This window comes from Chionomys nivalis, chromosome 5 (assembly GCF_950005125.1).
Source record: "Chionomys nivalis chromosome 5, mChiNiv1.1, whole genome shotgun sequence".
NCBI classification, from domain to species: domain Eukaryota; kingdom Metazoa; phylum Chordata; class Mammalia; order Rodentia; family Cricetidae; genus Chionomys; species Chionomys nivalis.
Genome location: NC_080090.1, coordinates 27120504 through 27141559, shown reverse-complemented (window position 1 = coordinate 27141559; position 21056 = coordinate 27120504). Strand labels below are relative to the sequence as shown.

The window sequence follows — 21056 nt, the reverse complement described above, 5'->3', positions numbered from 1 at the left end:
GATGAGACCCACTATCATTTCTTAGATCTAAGTTCTTGAATACCAAACAAATCTAATTTCTCTCCAGTCCTTTCCCCTTCTGATAAAACCATACTCAGGGAGCTGAAACTAATGACATGCGCCCAATTTATTCAGCAATCATTGTATATAACTATATAAAAGATGCAATGTGTCAGAGGAGATCTTGAAGAGGCACAATATTAGCAGGAAGACTAGCTCAGGCTTCAACTTTCAACACTGTTTTAGGGGTGCTGAGAACTGACCCCAGGGCGTGGTGCCTCTACCGCTGAGCTAAACCCTCAGCCCTGACCTCTCACAATTCTGAGTAAATCTTACTGTTTATCATCTTCAGAGCAGAAGGCATTGGCAAACCATGTGAGGAGCTAGCTACAGAACCCCTGAAATATGGGTGCCATCCTCAAAGAACTTTCCACTCCATGAACAGAAGAGAGCTATGGTCAGGCCAAGGCTCTTCCAGATGAGGGACTGACTAGCAGCCTCAGGGAAAACAGTTTTCTTGTGCTCTTTTCCTCAGGGAGTTGGCAGGGCTGAGTCCTTTTGTTTACAGATGACCCAAGGAAAGAAGAAGATCTGATCTCATTTGTGGAGATAATCAGACACTCGCCGCCCCCCCTGCTAAGTATTCAAACTAATTTCTTGCTTAGTTCTGAAATTCTCTCAAGCAATGGCTCAGCGTAACCGCTGTGGAACACACAGGAAGGGACAGTAACCAGAAAAATGGTCCAAAAGACTGCAAAGACATTGGTGCAGGAAGAAAGCCAGAGAGAAGAGATGGAGAGAAAAAAATAAACAATAGAGGGAGGGAGGAATGGGAGGAAAGAGGAGGGAGAGGGAGGGAGGACAGAGAGAGAGAGGAAGGGAGACAGACAGAGACAGAGAGACGTGAGAGGACAAGCAATAAAGAGACATGCTAAGGGGGACAGATACGAGAGAGGCAAATGATCCACTAAAGACCTCTCCTGCTCTGACCATGAGGCACTTCCTCCATTTCATCTCAAATGGTTTGGGCATGAATTGTATTGCTGCAGGAGCACTGATGCCTTCAAAGCTATACATAGCCCACAGAACTAGAAAATTCTAGAAACTGAAACATGGCTTCTAAGAACACATCCTTTAGTGTATATCTTGTCCAGGCCACAAGGTTGGCTCAAGTCCTCTTGTGTGTCTTTGAGAAGAGAGACCATATGTTTGGCTCTTGGATGGGTACATCCTTGCTTCTGCCCAGAACTGAGTGGACCCCTCTCTCCCTTCTGCTTCATCAGACATCATGATTTCCTCGTCAGATAAAACCCAGTGGCTGTGAAGCACTTCAGGGCCAATCAGCAGATGGACCTAACACAAAGTCCAGGCTAAGCGAAAGTGCCTTACTCAAAGTCATTTCTAGAATAAGAGCCCGTTAAACAGCACACTCCTAATTCCAAATGTTTACTGTTGGAAACAGCAACTGCTTAGGATCAACGGACTGTTGGTGATAGAAAGAACAATTTCTGTGACAGATACTTTGCCTTTACAGATTGGGATGGCTAATGTTTATGGGGTGCACCTGCACTTTATGAAAATGGAAGATCTTAGAGTTACCAGATCCTACTTCTGCTTCCCAACTCCTGTCAATCTCTTCAACCGTCACATTATCCCCCAGTGAAGGATAACACAAAGCCCTTGAGACGGGTGGCTCAACTATGCTCCAAGCAAAGGCTTCCAGATCTTTCTCGGAATTGCTTCTCTTTAGACTTGACTTCTACATTAATTTAATTCTTCCCCTAGCACTGAATGCATGACAAGAATAACGGTGGTATGAGATTCCTATAATTTGCCTCCACTACTTTATGCGTACAACAATATAATAAAGCCAGCTGGGGTTCCCGTCATTCAGAAACCCACACAAAACTGGCAAGAAAAGATGCACTCAGAGGGCAGTGATTTGAGTCAGGTGCCCAAATCACTAGCCAGAGGTTTGAAAGTCACACACAATCTCTAGTTCTCCCAGAGCTGGCTCTGGGCCTTCCTCCCCATACCCAAGGAGAAGCCAACCCAAGTTTGTGCCTTACCTTCTTCAATGGTTACATTCCCTCGGAAGAAGTATTTCCCATGGCCCCTGGAGAGCGCCACACCTAAACTGTGCAGAGAGACAGAGCAGACCTTGAAGTCCAGGGCAGTCACTGGCATAGACTTGCGGGCTAACCTTTCTTTTTTATTTTATTTTCCATTTTCACATTTTCATTTCATGTTCTGTAAACAATTTTCCCAACAGTTTACGTTCAGAAACCTCACTGATTATAGTGGGTGTTGGTTTTTCTTAGGCCCAAGCAGCTGCTTCAAAGTTATTTCTGATTGGAAATGCCAGCGGCAATTGGCTGCTGTTGTGTTTGTAAGATTTGTGGCCAACAGCTTGCCCCTCCAGAAAGCCCTCCACTGGATGTCCTCCCAAGACCACACACCCTGCTCCTTGCTACCACCTTACACACCTCTGTTCTGAACTTAGACAGAGACTCCGAGACCCCAGAAAAGCTGATCTCTTCCCTAGGGCAAACCTAAGACTGGGGACACTCGAATGAGGAGCACAGCCACACTGCTGGCTTGTCAGCCTGGTCCCCTCCTCAGTCTAACTGCTTTCCCACATTCTTATTGGCTTGATTTAAATGCCTTTCTGTTTTGGTCTAAAGTTAGAGACTGTTTTCAAAAATCAGTCCCTTTATTTGGCAAAGCCACTTAGGGGCTCATGTGTTCCTTGGTTCTTCCTGGTTCCAAACTGCATCTGGTCACCATCCTGAGCAGTGGGTGACAATGATGTTAGAATCTACTTTTCAGATTAATCTATCCTGACTATCTTTCCCTTCACTCTGAAAGATACCAGCTCAGGAGCATGAAGCAAGCCTGCTAAAATAAGTTTCCTTTTTTTTCTACAAATCACATAATAACATTGAGTTAACAGGAGCAGGCAACTTTCAAATACTCCGTACACATGGGAAAGGAAACCATTAGGCAAAGTCGTACTTTTAGGACTGTAACGGAGAGACAACACAGAAGGACATTCAGAAAAGTTGAGATGGAAGCACAAGGTGGGGATGAAATGCCACCTGCAGGATTACTGGGTCATGAAAACCAAAGGTGAGACAAGGGTCTTAGGAGGTAGCAAGTGAGATGGTGAAGAACCTGGTGACCCTCTGAACTGGTCTCCTCCACCCGTGGTGGGAGCCCCGGAGATTTTGTGCTGGGAATGCTATGATAAGCTGTGGCTGTTTGGGGTGGGCCTGAACCGTCTTCCCCATTCTAGGACAAAGACAAAGAGCAGCCTGGGCAAAGCCCCTTCCTCACTCTTTCCGGCCTTTGGGAGGGTGTTTGTTATCCTCAGATGGTGAGCTCTGAGAGGCCAGCAGGTTGGGTACAAACACACTGATAGGTCTGATGGAATGTCCATGGTTATGGTCAGCTCTACCTGAAAGGAGTACCCTTGATGTCTGTATAATAGTAGTCATTTGTCATCGCCAAAACCCGTTTCTAGATTGGGGGGAAAGTCATAGAGAAAAGAAAACATGGTTAGTCTGCTAGATGACATTTTTCAGAAATCAATAAAAATAAATGGACACACTGTGGTCTGGTTAATAATAGTACTACATGAATCTTGTTTGAGATAAGTAAAGACAAGAGAGAAATGAGCTCGGCGAAAGATATTTATTCCACAGAGAACCTTCAAAGCTACTTTTCCACACTGGTTTGTTTTAATGAAGCGCAAGAATGTTTGAGAAAAAGGTACCCCTTTGTCCACGGTCTTCTTCACCTCCATAGAAAACTTCCCTGTCTTCCGATTCACCATGGCATTTCGTAACTAGAACAAGAAAATGAAATTGGGAATCAGTGCCTCCCTGGGTTTCTATGTCACTGGGTGCCGGGCTCAGAAGTTCCCTGTACAAAGTCCAGACAGGATTTCTACCAACTCTTCATGTTTCTGAGGATAAGGCTGCACACGGCATTCAGAGCTCTAAAACAGCTCTCCAGGGAAACTACCAGGACCTTTCTTGGTCCTGGGCAATGGGAGGGGGTGAACACGGACAAAAGACTTCCAACTCTGATTTGGGGTGCACAAGTGAACCCCAGAACCTCTCTAGCTATTGGATAATGGGAAGGTAAACAAAGACAAATAATTTTCAACTGTGATTTGGGGTGCCCAGGTGAACCCCTTAGGGGTAGCCACAAGAGAAGCCTCAGGATGTTGATGAGTCCAGAGGTCAGAGAATGAACTCTAGACAATCTGCTAAAACTATCAACAAGCGAGAATGTCTCTGGGGGACAAGTTGGTTTTCAGAAGGGGTACCGATTTGTCACAAAGAGATCATTTTTCAAAAGATAATCAAGTTAAAGATGTTTTTCTAAACAGTAGTTGAAAAGATTGGGGGGCATTGGGGAGACAGTAACTCGTTTTCCACAGCATGAATCAGCTTCAGATGGTCACCCAATTAACAGCGTCGCTGACAAGACAGTGAACAGTACTGACCCCTGCCTCTGAGTTTTGGAGGTCCCATCTTGGAGCAGTGAGCCTGGCTGGCCTCCCCTCCCCCTGGCTGACCTCATCTAATTACCTGTGGCCTTCCACAAGTTCAGAAGAGGACAACAGGCTGGGTGATGAAGGATGTGCCTGCATGGGCAGCAAGGGGACATGACAGGAAAGGCCATTCAATGGGATAGGAACAAAGGCTGAGGAGCCAGTCCATTGGGAACTGTTCTTTCTCTGTCTGCGCTTTAGGATGTGTGTGTGTGTGTGTGTGTGTGTGTTGTTTTGGTTTTTTGTTCTTTCCTCCTTGGGGGAGCTTTAGTGAGATCAGGCTGATAGGAAACTGCAGGCCTTGCAGCACCTCAAATTTGATTCAGGGCTGTCTAGATTTGGGTTCACATTCCCGTCTTCTGTGAGAGAGAAGTAAAAGCATGATTTTTAGCTTGAGGCATGTATAAAATAAAACATATATTTTACTTTAGATATTTTTTAACAACACATAATGGGCATTTCTGGAAATATTTTCCCATTTTAACTTTTGTGGTTTTGGATGGAGAGAGCTGGTCCTAATTAAGTCTACTTTCTAACTTTTAAGAACGGGCTCAATTTATCTTTAACATGGTTTTCATTTTTCCTCTTTCTGGTGCCTGCCTAAAGCCATTTGGGACCTTCCCCTCTCAAGTTCCCCAGGCAAGTCAGAGATTATGTCAGCTTCTCCTTGCCAAGCTACCCCCAACCCCCGGTAGCAGAGAAAAATTAGCATGGGGCCAGGGAGGGCCCAAGGCCGGGGTCACTGATGCATTCTAGAGGCAAACGTTTAGACAGTTATTCTAGTCTTGCAAGGATGACGAGCTCTTCTCCCCAAGCTCCTCATTGTGAGGGATGATAGAATGCTGTCACTTAGAAACAGACCCTGGGGACAGAACTTGATGGTCACAGGCAAACCATTCCTTTCTCCGTGCCTCAGTTTCCTCTGCTGCCCAAACAGAACTGAGCACAGCCCCCCCCCACCCACCCATCACATACTGCTGTAGTAAGGACCACATGGGAAGAAGCAGACAAGGGCCAGGCACAGGCTGACTGTCTTCTGTACCTCAGTTGTCCTCTGCTATCCTCGTCATCGCTGCCATCAGTGGCATTGCCATCTCCCTCACCTGGGTGTGGCGTCAGGTACCTCCTGCCAGCTAAAGAAATCAGAACTCAAGCTCCAGATGACTGGGCACCAGCATTCAAGCTCTTACTAACATCTCTCTAGCTGCTTGGACAATGAGCCACAAGAAAAATGCAGCTCGTGCTGAGGACGCCTTTGCATTTTTTTTTTTTTTGTCTCCATAGCTTTCATTCCTTTTCTTCACCAGTCAGAGCACACTGAGTGGATTTTTGTGCTATCTCCCTTATCTTTGCAGATTTCAAGTTACTGTCCCTAACTCTCCATGAGTTAGACAGACTCAAGAGGAGACAACATGGGGCGTCAGGGCTCCCAAGCTAGCAAGGCTCTCATCACTGACACATATGAGCTATTCTTTGATCTTGTTGGGCTTCAGTGTCTTCTTCTATTATTTGTTCAATCAAAAATGACCCTGAGTGAAGCCACTCAGACCCCAAACTGCTGTCGGGTGCTTTCTAAACTGTAGATATCAGGTTATTGGCAAGCTCCTGTTGCTGATAGCTCCGGTTGACTGAGTTCTTCCCGTGGATCAGGCACTAATTTGAAAATTCTAAGAACTGTCTTCTGTATTTCTATTTCCATACCTATTTGACAAGAAGGGAGACTGACACCTTAGGCTAATAAGCTTGTCCAAGGAAACACAGGATCTCCAACTCTTAAGCCCAAGTTCTTGGGGCAGGAAAGATGGTTCAGTGATTAAGAGTGCCTACAGCTCTTGAAGTAGCCCTGGGTTTGGCTTTGAGCATCCCCATTGGGCAGCTTATAACCACCTATAACTACAGTTCAGATGTGGTAATATCCTCTTCTGGCTTCAAAGGACTTATTCATGCTTGTGGTGCACACACACATACACACACATATGCACACACGTATGCACACATGCACACATACCCCACAAGTTTCAAACCTCTGCTGCCTAAATCAGAAGATAAAATTAACTACTTCATCATTAGTATAAATTATATATTGTTATTTCTTGATTTCTTAAAGAACAGGTTTTAGAAAATGACTGTGGCATGGCCTATGGGTTTACCTTCCCAGTAGCTCTTCCGTCCACTTGATCTCTAGGATCTTCTGCTCTTACTATCAGAGGAGGCAAGAGACTCATGGTTGGAATGCACTTTGTGAGACTTGAACATTCTAGAAAAGTCACTTTTCTATCTTAAAGGGCTGCATATTGCCAAGAATCCCTATGTATATCATGCTAGGAGTCGGTGGGCTCCATACCGAGGGAGGGTCACAGAACTCAGGTCAGAGCGATGAGCAGTAACAAACCTGTCTTCCCCATTGAAGGCGGGAAAAGCTCAGTCACAGTGCTGCTCCGCGCAGCCTTTGAACTAGCCACTGCCTGGGTTTGTAATCATCAACAGCTGGGGAAATGAAAATGACTTGGCAGAGGAAAACGTTAAAATAATTTTTGGTGTGTCCAGATGTTAGCTGATTATACTGTCATTAAAAATCACATACATAGATGCTTGACTAAACACACCCCAAGAAAAGCAAGTCGGATGTCAGTGGTCCCCACCAGATGCCAGGCATCTGTAGGTGTGATATGCAATGGCCAGAGAGGCAGCTCTCATCACAATGAAATGGATAACGTAAAAGGCAAACCCTCCTTTAGGAGATTCAGCAATCTAGTCACTTCTCAGCCTACCCAGCCTCTGGGGTACAACCTGGTACCTCATTCCCATGTGTTCCCTGCAGTCCTGGGGGATCAGCAGCTTTGGTGAGAAAGCACCTACTTTTCCAGTACAATATTCCAGTTAAGGCTGGATGCTCATTCCACTGGAGGTCAGCTATTCTTCCCTCTTAAGCAGAGCCCACTGGGGAAAGCTTCCCCAGAAGGTGTACTGGGGGACAGTAGGCTGTGTCTCCTTCTACCATGAAAGTTCATTATCCTTTGGTGGAGTCTTGTCTATGTTAGAATGGGGTTTTTAACTTCCAGAGTCCCAGGTAGTTTGTTCTTCCAAGCCCCTACCTTCTTATAAGCTACCTAGCCCAGCCTATGGATGGAAGGGATATGAGACAGGCCAGATAAATAGTGTTTCTTTAGCAAAAAAAGCATTTAATCAGTACATGAAGATAGCACGTACAGAGAGCCCCAGCCACCAATCTTCCCTTAAATGAAAGCTTGGGCTCCCTAGGTATCAGGGCTCAAGGGATCAGGCATGAGATTTAGAAAAATAGAAAATGATGTAAAGAAGAAAAAAAATATGCAATCAAAGCTCAGACTACGTCTCAGTGTGAAATGTTCATAGGACTTTGGGAAGAAAGGGCTCTGGAGACATGTTCCATGAGGCTTGTCATGAGAAGAAGTGTGGGCTTCCTCAGCCCAGCAGGAGAAGGCTTGCACTGCAACAGAATGGGTGCCAGCTGGGTTAGAGAAAGAATCCATAGTGCTGGGGCTACACCACTGATGAGGTTTCAGAGCAAGATAGACATTCTATAGTTAGTGAGGGTATAGGAAAATAAAGGACCTACGTATCCCAGGCGAGCCATAGCCAGCTCCAAGGTCCCTGACATTACACAAGGAACTCTACACAATCTCAGCTCTTTTGGGCCTTTCAACAATGGGTGGACTTTTTCCTGAGACTGCCTATATTCACATGACCAGTCAACTAGCCAGAGTTCCCCACATACACTCAAACTAACAAGATTTGCCCTAATTGAATGCGTGATTTATATGTGGCCCATTTCCAAGTAAGACTTGGTAGCTCATTTGCAAGACCTCTCTCTGCTGCAGAGGTGGTGGGGGTTGGGGAGAATCCTATCACACTATTTCTCAGTAAAACTTCCCTTGCTTGCCCTTCTGCTAATCTTCCTTGGTCGCCATTCTTCATGACTCTGAAGCAAGGAACTCAGGACCCATGGTTTAGGTGAATGTGGTGCCTGTTGACAGGTACAGCATATTAGTCCCCCATGATTTTCCCACTAAAAGCCAAAAAGGGCTCCTCTTCTGTGCTCAAAGAGCCCACAATAACCCCATAGGGATGAACATTTACTTTGGAAAAGCTCACCACGTTTCTGAGGTACCAAATAAAGTCTCAAGGACTCTGGCATTCTGAGGTTTTTTCCATTGACACACAAAGTGGGTATGTCAAGGACACAGCATAGGGGTCAGATAGCCTGATGACTGCCTTTGAACTGTGACATAATTTCTCTGCCTCAGTTTCCTTATCTGGAAAACAGGGACAGATCCTTGACAAGACTGCAGTAAGAAATAAATGAGTTCATCCTTTATTACACTGAAGGCTTAAATACCTTATATAAAAGAAGTTCCTTATTTACAAGCTATTGTTACTTATATGAATGAGCCTTCTCTCTTTATAGAAATAATCATGTTCACTGGGGAAAAGTTCAACAATGATTAAAACATAGCAAGACCAAATGGGAAATCATCCTTAATTCTTTCAGCCATCTCTAGGAATTTCAGCCCTGAAATCATATTCACACAAACAACAAAAACAGACTCATCAAGTTGTATATATATATATATATATATATATATATATATATATACACACATATGTGTGTGTGTGCGCACGCATACACATGCTTACAGACACATATATTCATACATACAATAGTAATAATCAAAGTAAAAGAGACTATCAACTTGAGAGTTGGGGGAACATGGGAGGGCTGGGAGGAGGATGACTAGAAGGGACTGGAGGAAGGAAAGGAGAAAGAACAATACAATTTTTTTAATTAATATAATTTTACTTTCCATTTTTTTTCCTCACTGGTGACTCAGATAGGATCGTGTGTATTTCAAGGTCCATTGCTGAGACATGGGTCCCCTAAAGATGCCTTTTTACAGTAATTGACATGACACCTAACATCCTATACTTTTCTCTTGTGTGTATGTATGTATGTTTGTGTAGGCACACATATATGTAGGTATACATATGTGAGTGGGTGTGCATGAGTTTGGGAGGTCAGAGTTTAAAAGTGGGTTTTGTTCCTTGGAAATTATCCACATTGACTTTTGGACAGATCTCTTGCTGGGACTGGGGTACAAACCCTGGGGCTAGCCAAAGCTCCCTGTCCCCAGTACTGAGATTACACCTGGAATTGCAGCATCCACGCACAGCTTTGCACACGGGGGCTGGGTTCAACCTCAGATCCTCGTATTTGCACAGCAAGTACTTTATAAACTAAACTGTCCTTCCCGCCCCCGTTATTTTAATTTTGGCCAGACTAGTTTTGCAAATTTTAAAATAACATATTTGATATTACATCATTTTTGGAAGTATTCAGGGTCTGTGCTCTAAATGTGCTTGTTAAATTGTACAAGAGCCTTGCTGTCCCTCAGAAGCAGGATTCTCTATTCATGCGCTCTGCAGCCAGGCCGACTTCGCCGCCTCTGCCGAGCAGTTCTGCTTCCTTGATTCTCCACACATTTTGACCTGAAACCTGTACTTTGCTAGTTATTGCAAGCTTCCCCGGCAGTTCACGGTTATGCAGGCCTCTATGAAGCACACCTCCATATGTAGGTACACCACATAAGGGTGTTTTTCAACTGATTCCAAAACTCCCACATCACTGGGGCATAAAAGAGATGGCAGTTTGAGTTTTCCTATGTCAAACACATGGATATTGAAAGAACTCACATTCAACCCCCTTGGACTGCCTGCAGCCAAGGATGCAAGCAAAAGACAGCCAGTTTGTACATAAGAAGAATCCTGACCTGACTTGAGAAATGGTAACTCTGAGAGTGGAGACCCAGAACCTAGCTGCTTGAGTCAGATGACAGTGAAGGGCATGCTGGGAATCTGATATTGACCCTCCAGCCATAATGGGAGGCCACAACTGTAAACTGTAAACCAGAGGCCCATTCACAGAATCCTCACATAGTCACACAACAGTGTAAGCATTTTCTTATCTTTAAGTCTATCAATATGTCCAATCTTCAAAGCATCTGGGGAAACCAGGAGATGTGGCAGGAATGGTCACACACCAGAGCCAAAGAGACTCCATACAGGTGGGATTTGAATCCTGGCAGTGTAGCTGTCCACACGGGTGCTAGGATGCACCAAACACATGAGTTTAAGCCCAAGGATCCACCAGGATCCTGGTCACAATGTTTGAGGAATAGAAGACATCAAACTCTTCCAGGTCATTGACCCCACGTGATGTCAGAGCAGTGACAGGTAGGATTGGATGAGGCCATAGCTTTTAATGGATGGCAACTCTATTCTGTCTGAGATTGGACTTAGTCAGACAGGGCTAGGTTAAATTTCTAAAACCGATATGGTTCTTGCATTTTATAAGCAAGGGAGAAAAACCCAAGCCTTCTGCTAGCTGAGCACATTTAGGAAGCAGAGGATGGGAAAACAAGGAAAGCAGCAACAAGGGACCTATGATGCCAGCCCTGCTTCTATAAAGCATGAGGGATAGTCTGGGAAGTCAAACAGCTATCCTCAACATCCCCTGGGAAGGGGAGAGATACAGGAAATGCATGTACAGGTGGGGGTGTGAGGCTGGCCACACATGGAGAAAGGGGGCATGCAAACTTCTCTGCTGGTCTTTAGAAACAAGAGTTGTGTCCATGTACACCTGACAAGTTGATTCTGTTTACCTGGGAGGCTGCCTTTTTGGCCTATAAGATGTCCTGACCTTTTAGTTCCCCCTGCCTCCTGTTGCCCAGCCAGAATTCTCCGAAGATGGTAAGGCAAGTCCTGACAATTGTCCTCAGTCCAAGGTGGGATTAATCAGCTGCATAGGAATCCAGTGCCCACTGGACATAGGCTCAGCAGACTGCACAACTGGCCCAATTGACTGGCAGGAGAGTTATCCTACTCCAACTACAGGAGAAAGGTCTGTTGCCTCCACAGCCCTGTGCAGCAGCTTCTGGGGTGTCCTGTCTGGTCAACAGAGCCCTCACCCACGAGGCTTGAAAAGGGGGACTTACCACATCATCCCGGTCCTCCCACTCTACTTCAGAGAGGTCCACACTACTGTAGTCAGGCTTCCTTCGCTTTTTGCCTTCTTCATACTAGCATAGGGAAGAAGAGAAAGACAAACAAACGGTCACAAAATCATCAACGAGGGCATCTTTCTCCTCCTGGACCTGTTTGTGGTTACTGTGTGAGTAATCAACTCCGGGGATGGCAATATTAGAATTCTAATGACAGGCATTGCTGTAAACATCTCCCTCTAAGTTGGAGAATCTAAAAGTCAAGTCTTTGCTTTGCATGAATTTGCCTAGAGAATTCCTTGGCTCTAAAATGCCAGGTGCAAAGAATATTTATCTTACCCTTGTATGCAATAAATGTGGGAAGGGTGGGGAGACCCAACTCTATTAAAAAGACAGAGGAAAGTGCTTCCTACAGAACATTTATAAAAATCTTGTCCTTTGCCCTAAGCTTCGTACCCTTCCTGTCTCAAACCTCCTCCAGGATCCCCTGAGAAACAAAACTTTGATTTTCATGGTTGGACTTGGGCTCAGCATCCTGAGAACACTTTGTCAGCTTGCAGACCTATTTGCTACTGGCCACGGCAGTGCAAAGCTAAGCACGGCTCCTTCACCTGGAGCAGATGTGAGTACTGGGAATCGCTGCCAGATTTAATGGCCATGAGGGCCTTTCTCTGGGAAAGCTGATGAACGCATTAATAACAGGGGAAGGATTTCACTTGTTTCCCTAAATCACTGGTGTTAGTCACCCTGCAAGTGTACCATTTTATCGACCGGACATTTTTGTGTCTGGAAGTTTGTGTGTCTCGAGGCCCTTACAGTTGGTTATTGGGGTGTTTATTAGGTAGGAAAGTCTGCCCTCTGCTGCAGGCTAAGGATAAGAAAGTACTTTACAAGTTTAGAAGGTAACGTTCATAGTACCCTAACGAAGTTGCACATATATAAAAAATACATGCATAGAAATGCACCTGTTTTCTTTTCTGCTCGTTGTCTCAGCCCTGTTTTGATTAAATAATAAAGCTACGTGAGATGCAGGGTCAGTCTACATGCTTTAAGACATTCTGGTGGCTGCAGATGCAGTCCCTAACGGTATCCCTGACACAAGGAGAAACCTCTGCCTGTTGAGAACCAACCAAGTCTAAAGCAGACCTCAGTGCAGTCAAAGGGACAGTGTACAGAAGGGGTGATTGTCACATTACTGTGGTACCGAAGAATGTCAGACTCAAACGTTGCTCCGGCACTCTTTATTCCTTGCCAACTGCATTGTGGGAATCCTACACCATCTCTAGAAAGTCCCCTCCCACCACCACCACCCAAGAAGGCTACTCAGCCCTGTCAAAGCTCCTTCACTTGTTTCTCTGAGGTTTCCAACTGGCAAGACAGTCACCATTCACAACCACTTTTGTGACATAAGATCCAGATGAAGAGGAAGGGAAGTAGTCCCCTCGGAAGCCATGATAGCAGATTAGCAGGTGGATTCTGTTAGGAAAGTTCCTGCACACATGGAGCTAGGCAAGCCAGTGTTTCTAAAAGGCCGCAGTAACTGAGAAGAAGAAAGAACAAGGGAGGGGTATGGATACAAGTCACGGACAGGTCTACAGGGTGCTACTAGGGCGTAGGACATTCCCTATGGGAAGACAGAGTCTGACCCCCATCATGAACCTCAGCTACAGAGCCCACTGACTTTTAATCCCACTTCAGCAAGAACCATAAAAACAACAAAACAAAACAAAACAAAAACAAACAAAAAAAAACTCACGTAGACCAGATCTTGAACTTCAAAAGCAAACTTTCACAGATGCTTGGGCTGCTGATGGCTCTGAACCATTCTTTTGTTTTGCTTCAGTAGAAGGAATCCTCCTTCCTTTGGTCACTAAAAACTGTTCCTTTTGTCATTTACTCAGAAGACGTGCATTGCATACCTGGACAATATAAAGCACTGGGGGCTATGGAGATGGTAAGGTGCCTGCCATGCAAGCATAAGAACTTGAGTTCAGATCCCCAGAGCTCATGTCAAAGGCAGATGCAGGACATCTGTGACCCCGGTGCTAGGTGTGGGGAAAGAGACAGGCAGATCACTGAAGCTCATTGACCAGCCAGCTTGTCACTACCGAGCTCCAGAATATGTGGGAATTCCTGCCTTGAAAAAAGAAGGAGGGCATGATTGAGGTTCTTGATGTAGCCCTTTGCCTCCAGGATGCACATATACGTACACACATGCACTCATATCTGCATCTACACAAGCACATACCCACGGTACCACACACGCAAAGTCTCAGGCAGCAAAGACAGGACGTTAGGTAAGCCTTAGCCTTCTCTTCCCACAGACTCACTTGGAGGATCCCTCCCTCAATTGTGCTTCCATTGTTGCCCTTCCCACAGCTAGGAAAATGAGCTCTGATGAGCTAAGCTACAAAGGAAACAAGTCAAATAAGATTGTACAGCCAGTATGGGGGAAGGGCACCTCACCAGCTGCTAACCTCTGCCTGAATGTCTCTGTGTAAACCTCATGTTATTTCAGTCTTTCTCAAATCTAAATGGTAGCTGAGGTCCTAAATACCAAATGCATCTTTATCTTCAAAATATGAACAAGTTTTTGTCAGAAGACTACAGAGAAACCGCCATCATCCACAACACACTGAATATGTGATGCTAAGTAAGCCACTGTGCTGCACCAGGTTTTCTCAGTGAGCTGTACAATGGGGATAATAACTTGCCAGCAGAGACAGGTTAAATGGTTTTCCTCTTTGGCAGCTTATCCCAGGCAGCACCAAGTGCTTAACTCAGGCAGATCTGACTCTGCCCAGAGTTGGGCATTACCTCCCTCCTCCAAAGGAAGGATAGTCTAGTAAGTCTGTCACTGTGCTACAAGCAAGAGGCAGAAGGTATTCGCTGAAGACTCTGGCATCATACAGTAAGATCAACTGTCTCCTTCTGGAATGGACATTATAAGCAGGGACTCCGGACTCTCCTGACAGATATATTTGAATGTGTGCTAAGGTACCTGGTTTCTGATGTGGGATTCCCCTCTGTATGCTGTGAATACCATTGGTTAATAAAGAATCTGTTTGGGGCCTATTGTGGCACAAAATAGGGCAAGGAAGGAATTCCAAGCAGATCGACAAAGAGAGAGTAGGTGAAGTCAGAGAAATGTCATGTAGCTACTGAAGGAGACAGACACCTGCCGGAGCCTGCCAGAACTTTGCTGGTTGACCATAACCTCGTGGTGATGCACAGATTAATAGAGACGGGTTAATTTAAGATATAAGAGCTAGCTAGACATATGCATACACTAATAGGCCAAGCAGCGTTTTAATTAATATAATTTCTTTGTGTATTTTGGGTCTGGGCAGCTGGGAATGAGAAAGCAGTCTCCACCAACAGAATGGTGTCCAAACATTTGAGGTTATTGCCCACCACCCACTTCATGTTCAGAGCTTGTGTGCCCACTCGGGGTTGGGAGGAAAATAGCTGAGACCATGTCCATGGCTCAGTATCCTCTGCCTAGGCAGGGAGTGGGATCAGGTCTGCTGAAAGTGCACAGGCAAGAGAGCCTGGTGGATTCTTGCTGCCATATACAGAGATACTTCCAGGCTTTGCACTGTTCTGAATGGTGGATTTAGCTTTTACTCAGATGAAGAGGGTTTATATGCTGCACGATGCTACCCAGAGTTGAGGTGGTAAGGAAGGCTCCCTTCTGGCAGTCTTGGAGGCAGTGAACAAATCTCCACCATGTTGGGTTGTGGGGAGCCAAAAGGCAAAGCAATCTTAGTTTTAGACATGATGCTTAGCATTTTAAGAAGTGTTCCTGGTCAGAAAGAATTACAGATTGAGAAGAAAAAGGACTCTAAGTGAGCCACAGAGTAGGCTTGGGAGAGAGAAGAAAAATAATATAGACAGTTATAAAAAGAAGTAATTGGTTCTAAAAAATAAAATAATGCCTTTAAAGAAACAGAGTACAGTCATAGATTAAAGGAGTAAAAAAATAAGCCACAAAAAGATGGAATATACACAGAGAGTCTGGATTATGTATATTAGTATGTTTTCTTTCAAATTTTTTGGCTGTGAATGAGCTAAGTACAGAGAGACTTTTACTGTACGGGCTGTGAGCTAAAACAACAAATATATTTAAAGATATCTTGACTTCAAAATTTGGGTCTAAGGATATGTTGCTTTGGAAAAGAGGTTCTGCTTTTGTTTCCACAGAGAATGAGAACCTGTGGATTCCTTCCAGACTAATGTGGTTTGATGGGATCAAGACCCACTGAAAGGTCACCTTGAACACCCTCAAAAAATTACTTTGCCCAATAAATAGCAGAAGCAATTTGGAGATAACTATGCCCAGATTTTCTAAATGATTCTTTATAAATGTTTGTTTACATTTAAAGGGGTATATGGCATCAATATTTTACATTGATTTGGATCTTGATTTATTGATACAAATTTAAGGTCAATTTTGTTTGATTAAGAAGTTGTGCTTGTGCAGCTCATTTTAAAATGCAATGTATAATTAAGAAATACAGGTTAATAGATAATCATCTATAATAGTCAAGCTTGTAGTCATGTTAGTTAGGTTTTCTAGATGTAGAGATATATTTCAGATGGATAGGTATTCTTCAAAACTTTTAAAAACTTACAGAAGATGGCATTTAAAATGTTTTAAAAACTTAGGACTTTTCATGACAGTGAGACACATCTGTTCTTGGTAGCAATAATTACTTCAAGAGGAAGATGGGTATTGAAGAGGCTCCTTATGTTCTTGGTTAGCCATTTGAGCAAAAAACTGCTCTTATCTGGACTGCTTGATGATATGCTATATGGACTGAACATGCAGGACCCACAGAAAAATGACTGATGAACTTGCCTAAAGGTTAGACAGTCCGTCAGGGTTCCTGCTTCATGAAAGAGTCTGCTAGACATTCTGCAGGGCACAGAAGAAAGTGACTAAAAACTGCCAATATAGGTGGAACTGTCTTTGAAATTTCCTGCTTCACGAAAAAGTCTGCCAGAAACTACAGACCTGTAGGCTGAAGATGGGTGCCCCAATATTACAGAACTCTGGGTGGCTGTCCAAGCAGCAAGATGTCTCTGTCAATTCTAGAGTTTTGGAAGTTGCTTAAAGCACTTCCTGTTTCCTTAGGTAATATTATATCCTTCTGGAGTCTTTGATGCGGTTGAAGAATAAATATAGTTTTACTTAGTTATGATAAAAGATAAAGAGATATAAATATTGTAACTATAATTCTTGCTTAGATAGAAAAGGGGAGGTGATGTGGGATTGCCCTCTGTATACAGTAAATACCATTGATTAATAATAAAGAATCTGCTTTGGGCCTATTGCAGCACAGAATAGGGCAAGGCAGAAATTCCAAGTAGATAGAGGAGGAAAGAGTAGGTGGAGTCAGTGAAATGCCATGTAGCTGCCAAAAGAGAAAGACACCTGCTGGAGTCTGTCAGAACTTTGCTGGTAGGCCATGACCTCGGGGTGATGCACAGATTAATAGAGATGGGTTAATTTAAGATGTAAAAGCTAGCTAGAAATATGCATAAACTAATAGACCAATCTGTGTTATAATTAATATAGTTTCTATGTGATTATTTTGGGTCTGGACAGCCAGGAATGAACAAGCGGTCTCCTGGGGCAACATATACAAGAATGAATCAGTTGAAATTCCTTGAAATTTTACTAGCCCTAAATGTCATCAGACTTTTTTTTTTCTTTTTGGGAGATGGGATTTCATGCAATCTCAGTTGATCTTGAGTAGGCTATGTAGTTGAGGATGACTTTGAACTTCTGATTCCCTGGCTCTGCCTTCCACGTGTTGAATATACAGACTGGTACCATTGTGAACAGTTTATAAGGGGCTGGGGATGGAACCCAGGGATTTGCACATCCTAGGCAAGCACTCGACCACATGAGTCACAGTTGCAGCCCTTCATTTTCATTTATCACCACTCGAGAAACTCAATCCCAGGCACTAAAAGTCTATTCAGGACATAGTGAGTTCTAGACCAGCCTGATCTAGAGAGCAACACCCTGTCTCACAAACAAAGAGAAACTAAGAGACACCAGAGAGTGAGAGTAAAAGGCCTCCCTGCAGGCTGGTCCATCAGTTGCTACATTGTGCAAGACCTTTTAAGTCAACATTGCTGAAGGGAACTGGAACAGAAGCTACTCCCTCAGAAAAGCCTTTGATGAGGGTTCCTCCATAAAGTCTGCTTAACTAAGTATGTGCAATGGGCCTGAGACACTTTCTTCTTAAACGCAAACACAGCTTCAACATCAGTGAAGCTCAAGGATTCCTTTAGGTTAGAAATGGAAACTCAGCAGGCTATTGCATAGCTGGAAGAAGCCAAGGGTAATAATTAAACAGGAACACACGGACTCCAAACCTGCCAGTATTTTTTCCTCATTAAGAAAGCTCAGCAGGCCAGGAAGGAAGCTCCTTCACCCATTCCACATATTATCGAGGATAAGTGTCTAGGTTTCCTTGCAGGGGAACTCCTAGAAATGTGGATCTAGTGATGGTACCATTGCTGGATCAGAGACTAGGAAAGGGCCTGACAATATGGGAAGGGCTCACATCATCTCAGGACACAGGAATTAGTTCAGAGATGGGGACATAACCCACAACGACCCGAAGAGACTCAAAAGATTCCATCTGGAATATTCTCCTGGACTGGTCCAGAAAAGGGGTTGCCCGTGTACCAGCATTGCTAAGGTTGTGAGATGCACGCTTGGAGCACCTCAGAGCCACCTTGACCACTACTCTGGGTTATCCTGGGAATGAAGTCAGTACAGAGAAAGCAGGGAAAACTGAAGATGATAGTCCTAAAATCATGCCTGTACCTGGACCTGAAATATTTGCTCAATGATTATCTTCAGGCTGACACAGATCTACCTACCCACCTCACAAGGGCTTGCATTCAAGGTGGTGTACCACCACATCAGCCAGCACCACACTCTCCTAAAAATAATCCTGCCTGGGGTTTCGCCCATCAGGTGGTGGGACTGTACATATTTAATGCCTCCTTTTTCTCTAGGATAAACTACCATTAAAGATTATTTACTTATTATTTTTATATGTATGTGCATGCCTGTCTGAGTTTATGTGTAGTGTACATGTATAAGAGCTCACAGAGGTTAGAAGAGAGTGTGGGATCTCCTGAAGCTAGAGTTAAAAGCGGGCACAGCTGCCTAATGTGGGCACTGCCAACCACACCTGGGTGGCTACAAGAGCAATAGGCACTTTTAACCACTGAGCCACCTCTTCAGCCCAATGCAGTATTTTTAAAACTACATTTTATGTGAAATATTTACAGACTTTTTGTTACTTTAATAATTCTTTAGGAACATTTGATTTAGAAGGTCCCTTGCCACCTACCCAGATGCACTACTGTGTCTGAACAGAGCTCAGCTCCTTATATTTTCCAAGCAACAGCCAAATGGGTTAAGCCCGGAACTCTCCCACACTGCAACTGGCTCCCCTCCCCAACAGAGCCCTGTGTGGGACAAATCCCAGGCCCGGCTCCCTGACTCCCTCTCCCTGTTCATAAGGAGCCTGTTATGGTGCCAGGCATTGTGTATGGCAATTGTTAGTATATCTATAATCTGTAACTTCCTTTGAAAATGTGATTAACGAATTGCAAACGGTTTCCAAAGGGTTATAAACAGACTTTCAGAGGCGCAGGTAGGCCTGCAGCTTTTGGTGCCTGTTTTACGGAAAAAAAAAAAAAAAAAGTATGTCCAGGAGAATTTAATAAGGGAAGCTATTGTGTGCTATGAAACTCCACTTTGAGGTGGAGTTTCAAATACAGGCCAGATGTGGTGAGCAGACGAACAAGCCAGGGGTAGGATGATGGGACCAGAAGACACAGATCTTGGGAGCAAGCTAGAACTACCCAACGAGTGTCTTGAAGCATAGTATTTAAGGATCTGGATACAAACTCCTCCTGTGTTACCCGCAAACTGGCTCTGGAAATACACCGAGGTGAGCCACACTATGGCCATTCTGATTTAAAGAAAAGGATAATGGCTTTGCTTTTCCAGTGCTTTTTTGGGAAAGGCTAAGGGCATCATCCCTACATATACCTGTGGCCTCCATGAAACAAATATAGCATGGATTAATTGATCAAAAGCACATGCTCTACACACTGCCCAAAGGAAGGAAGGACAGAGATGGGGAGGAAGACACCTTGCCTAGGACAGTGCTATTTGGGTGACGATATGGCCAACATAGATCCAGTCTTCCTGAAGGATGCTTCTATGTCCAGGCAGGCATGACCTTCCACTGGTAAGGGCCTCTGTTCTCTCCTCTCCTCTCTAAGCCCGAAGAGACTATTTCAGAAGGGACATGGGCATCCTTGTCTCCTGTGAACACTCAATTGTCTACTCATTTCCTGTTTACCTACATATCCTCACATCCTAATGGATACCAAGCACTTCCTGCCTCTGTGCCAGGCACAGTGAATCTCGGTAAGACCCGGAAAAACTGCCCCAGGAGGATCAGCCTACCTTCAGGTTCCTGGTGACAGCTCACTATTGTTAATGGCTCAAACTCTCTCAAGGTAGGCTGTTGGAGGGCAGCTAAAAGCAAGGGCCTGGGAGACAGTCCCAGATCCCTGTCAAGCTTACATGCTCATGATCCAGGCTAGCTGTCATTGCTCTCCTCACTAGCTAGAAGTCCCAGCCCTCAATCCCCAGAGATGCCTTGAGAAACACTGAAAATAAACGTGGCTGAGCATTGAGCCCAGAACATCACAGGTTTTAACAGATGCAGCTTAAAAATTTGCTCCTTTGGCCAGTGTTAATGACCACTGATGCCGTGGCTGGTGTCCAGAGTATGGCATGTGTGTCTCACGGTGCTCATCCCCAGTGAGTGTGCTCACAGGACAAACTGATTCTTAATACATATGCCACTTAAAGTGAAACGTCAGTCTAAACTTGCAGTCTTTTCTCGAGGTCAAGGGGAAGAAATATGGGCCTGTGGCAGAGCAATGTCCCCTCCCCTACACTGCTATCATTGATTCTCCATCCTGCCAGTGACAAATCAAGGTTTCCGTAGGGGCAATCTAGAAGAGGTGGATTCCATGACAGGAGTCTTCCCCAGCTGTCCCAGGGATTAGCAACAGGGCCACAAACAAATGTCATCATCTAAATTGCTTGACTCCTTTCTGTTTCTCTAACCATTTCTCCTAATTCTTAGTGTAATAACTGTTTATAGAAAATTCTGAATGAAAATGGTGCAGAAATTAGAACTACTAGTATCTCCACTCCTACTTGGAGGCCACACTGCCATCTTCTCCAAAGAGTACTTGAAGGCAACGTTCATTACTTCCCCAACCAGGAACTCATAAAACACACAACCAGTCGGCTTTGTCCACACTACTGCCCACCCCCCCACTCTTTGCCCCCCACTATTCTCCTCAGAACATGTCCCGGGCTAGGCACTGTGCTAACT

General features: G+C 44.5%; 1 protein-coding gene across 2 annotated transcripts in view; it reads right to left on the bottom strand.

The window, feature by feature from the left end:
- Positions 1-21056, bottom strand: part of Cacna2d3 (calcium voltage-gated channel auxiliary subunit alpha2delta 3) — an 840411-nt gene that overhangs the window by 166205 nt on the left and 653150 nt on the right. For both annotated transcript variants that reach the window (XM_057770101.1, XM_057770100.1), the window contains 4 exons: positions 11593-11676; positions 3776-3847; positions 3458-3519; positions 2070-2137 (listed from right to left, as the gene is read on the bottom strand). In XM_057770101.1, coding sequence (XP_057626084.1) covers positions 2070-2137; positions 3458-3519; positions 3776-3847; positions 11593-11676 — 286 coding nt within the window. The remainder of the gene's footprint in view (positions 1-2069; positions 2138-3457; positions 3520-3775; positions 3848-11592; positions 11677-21056) is intronic.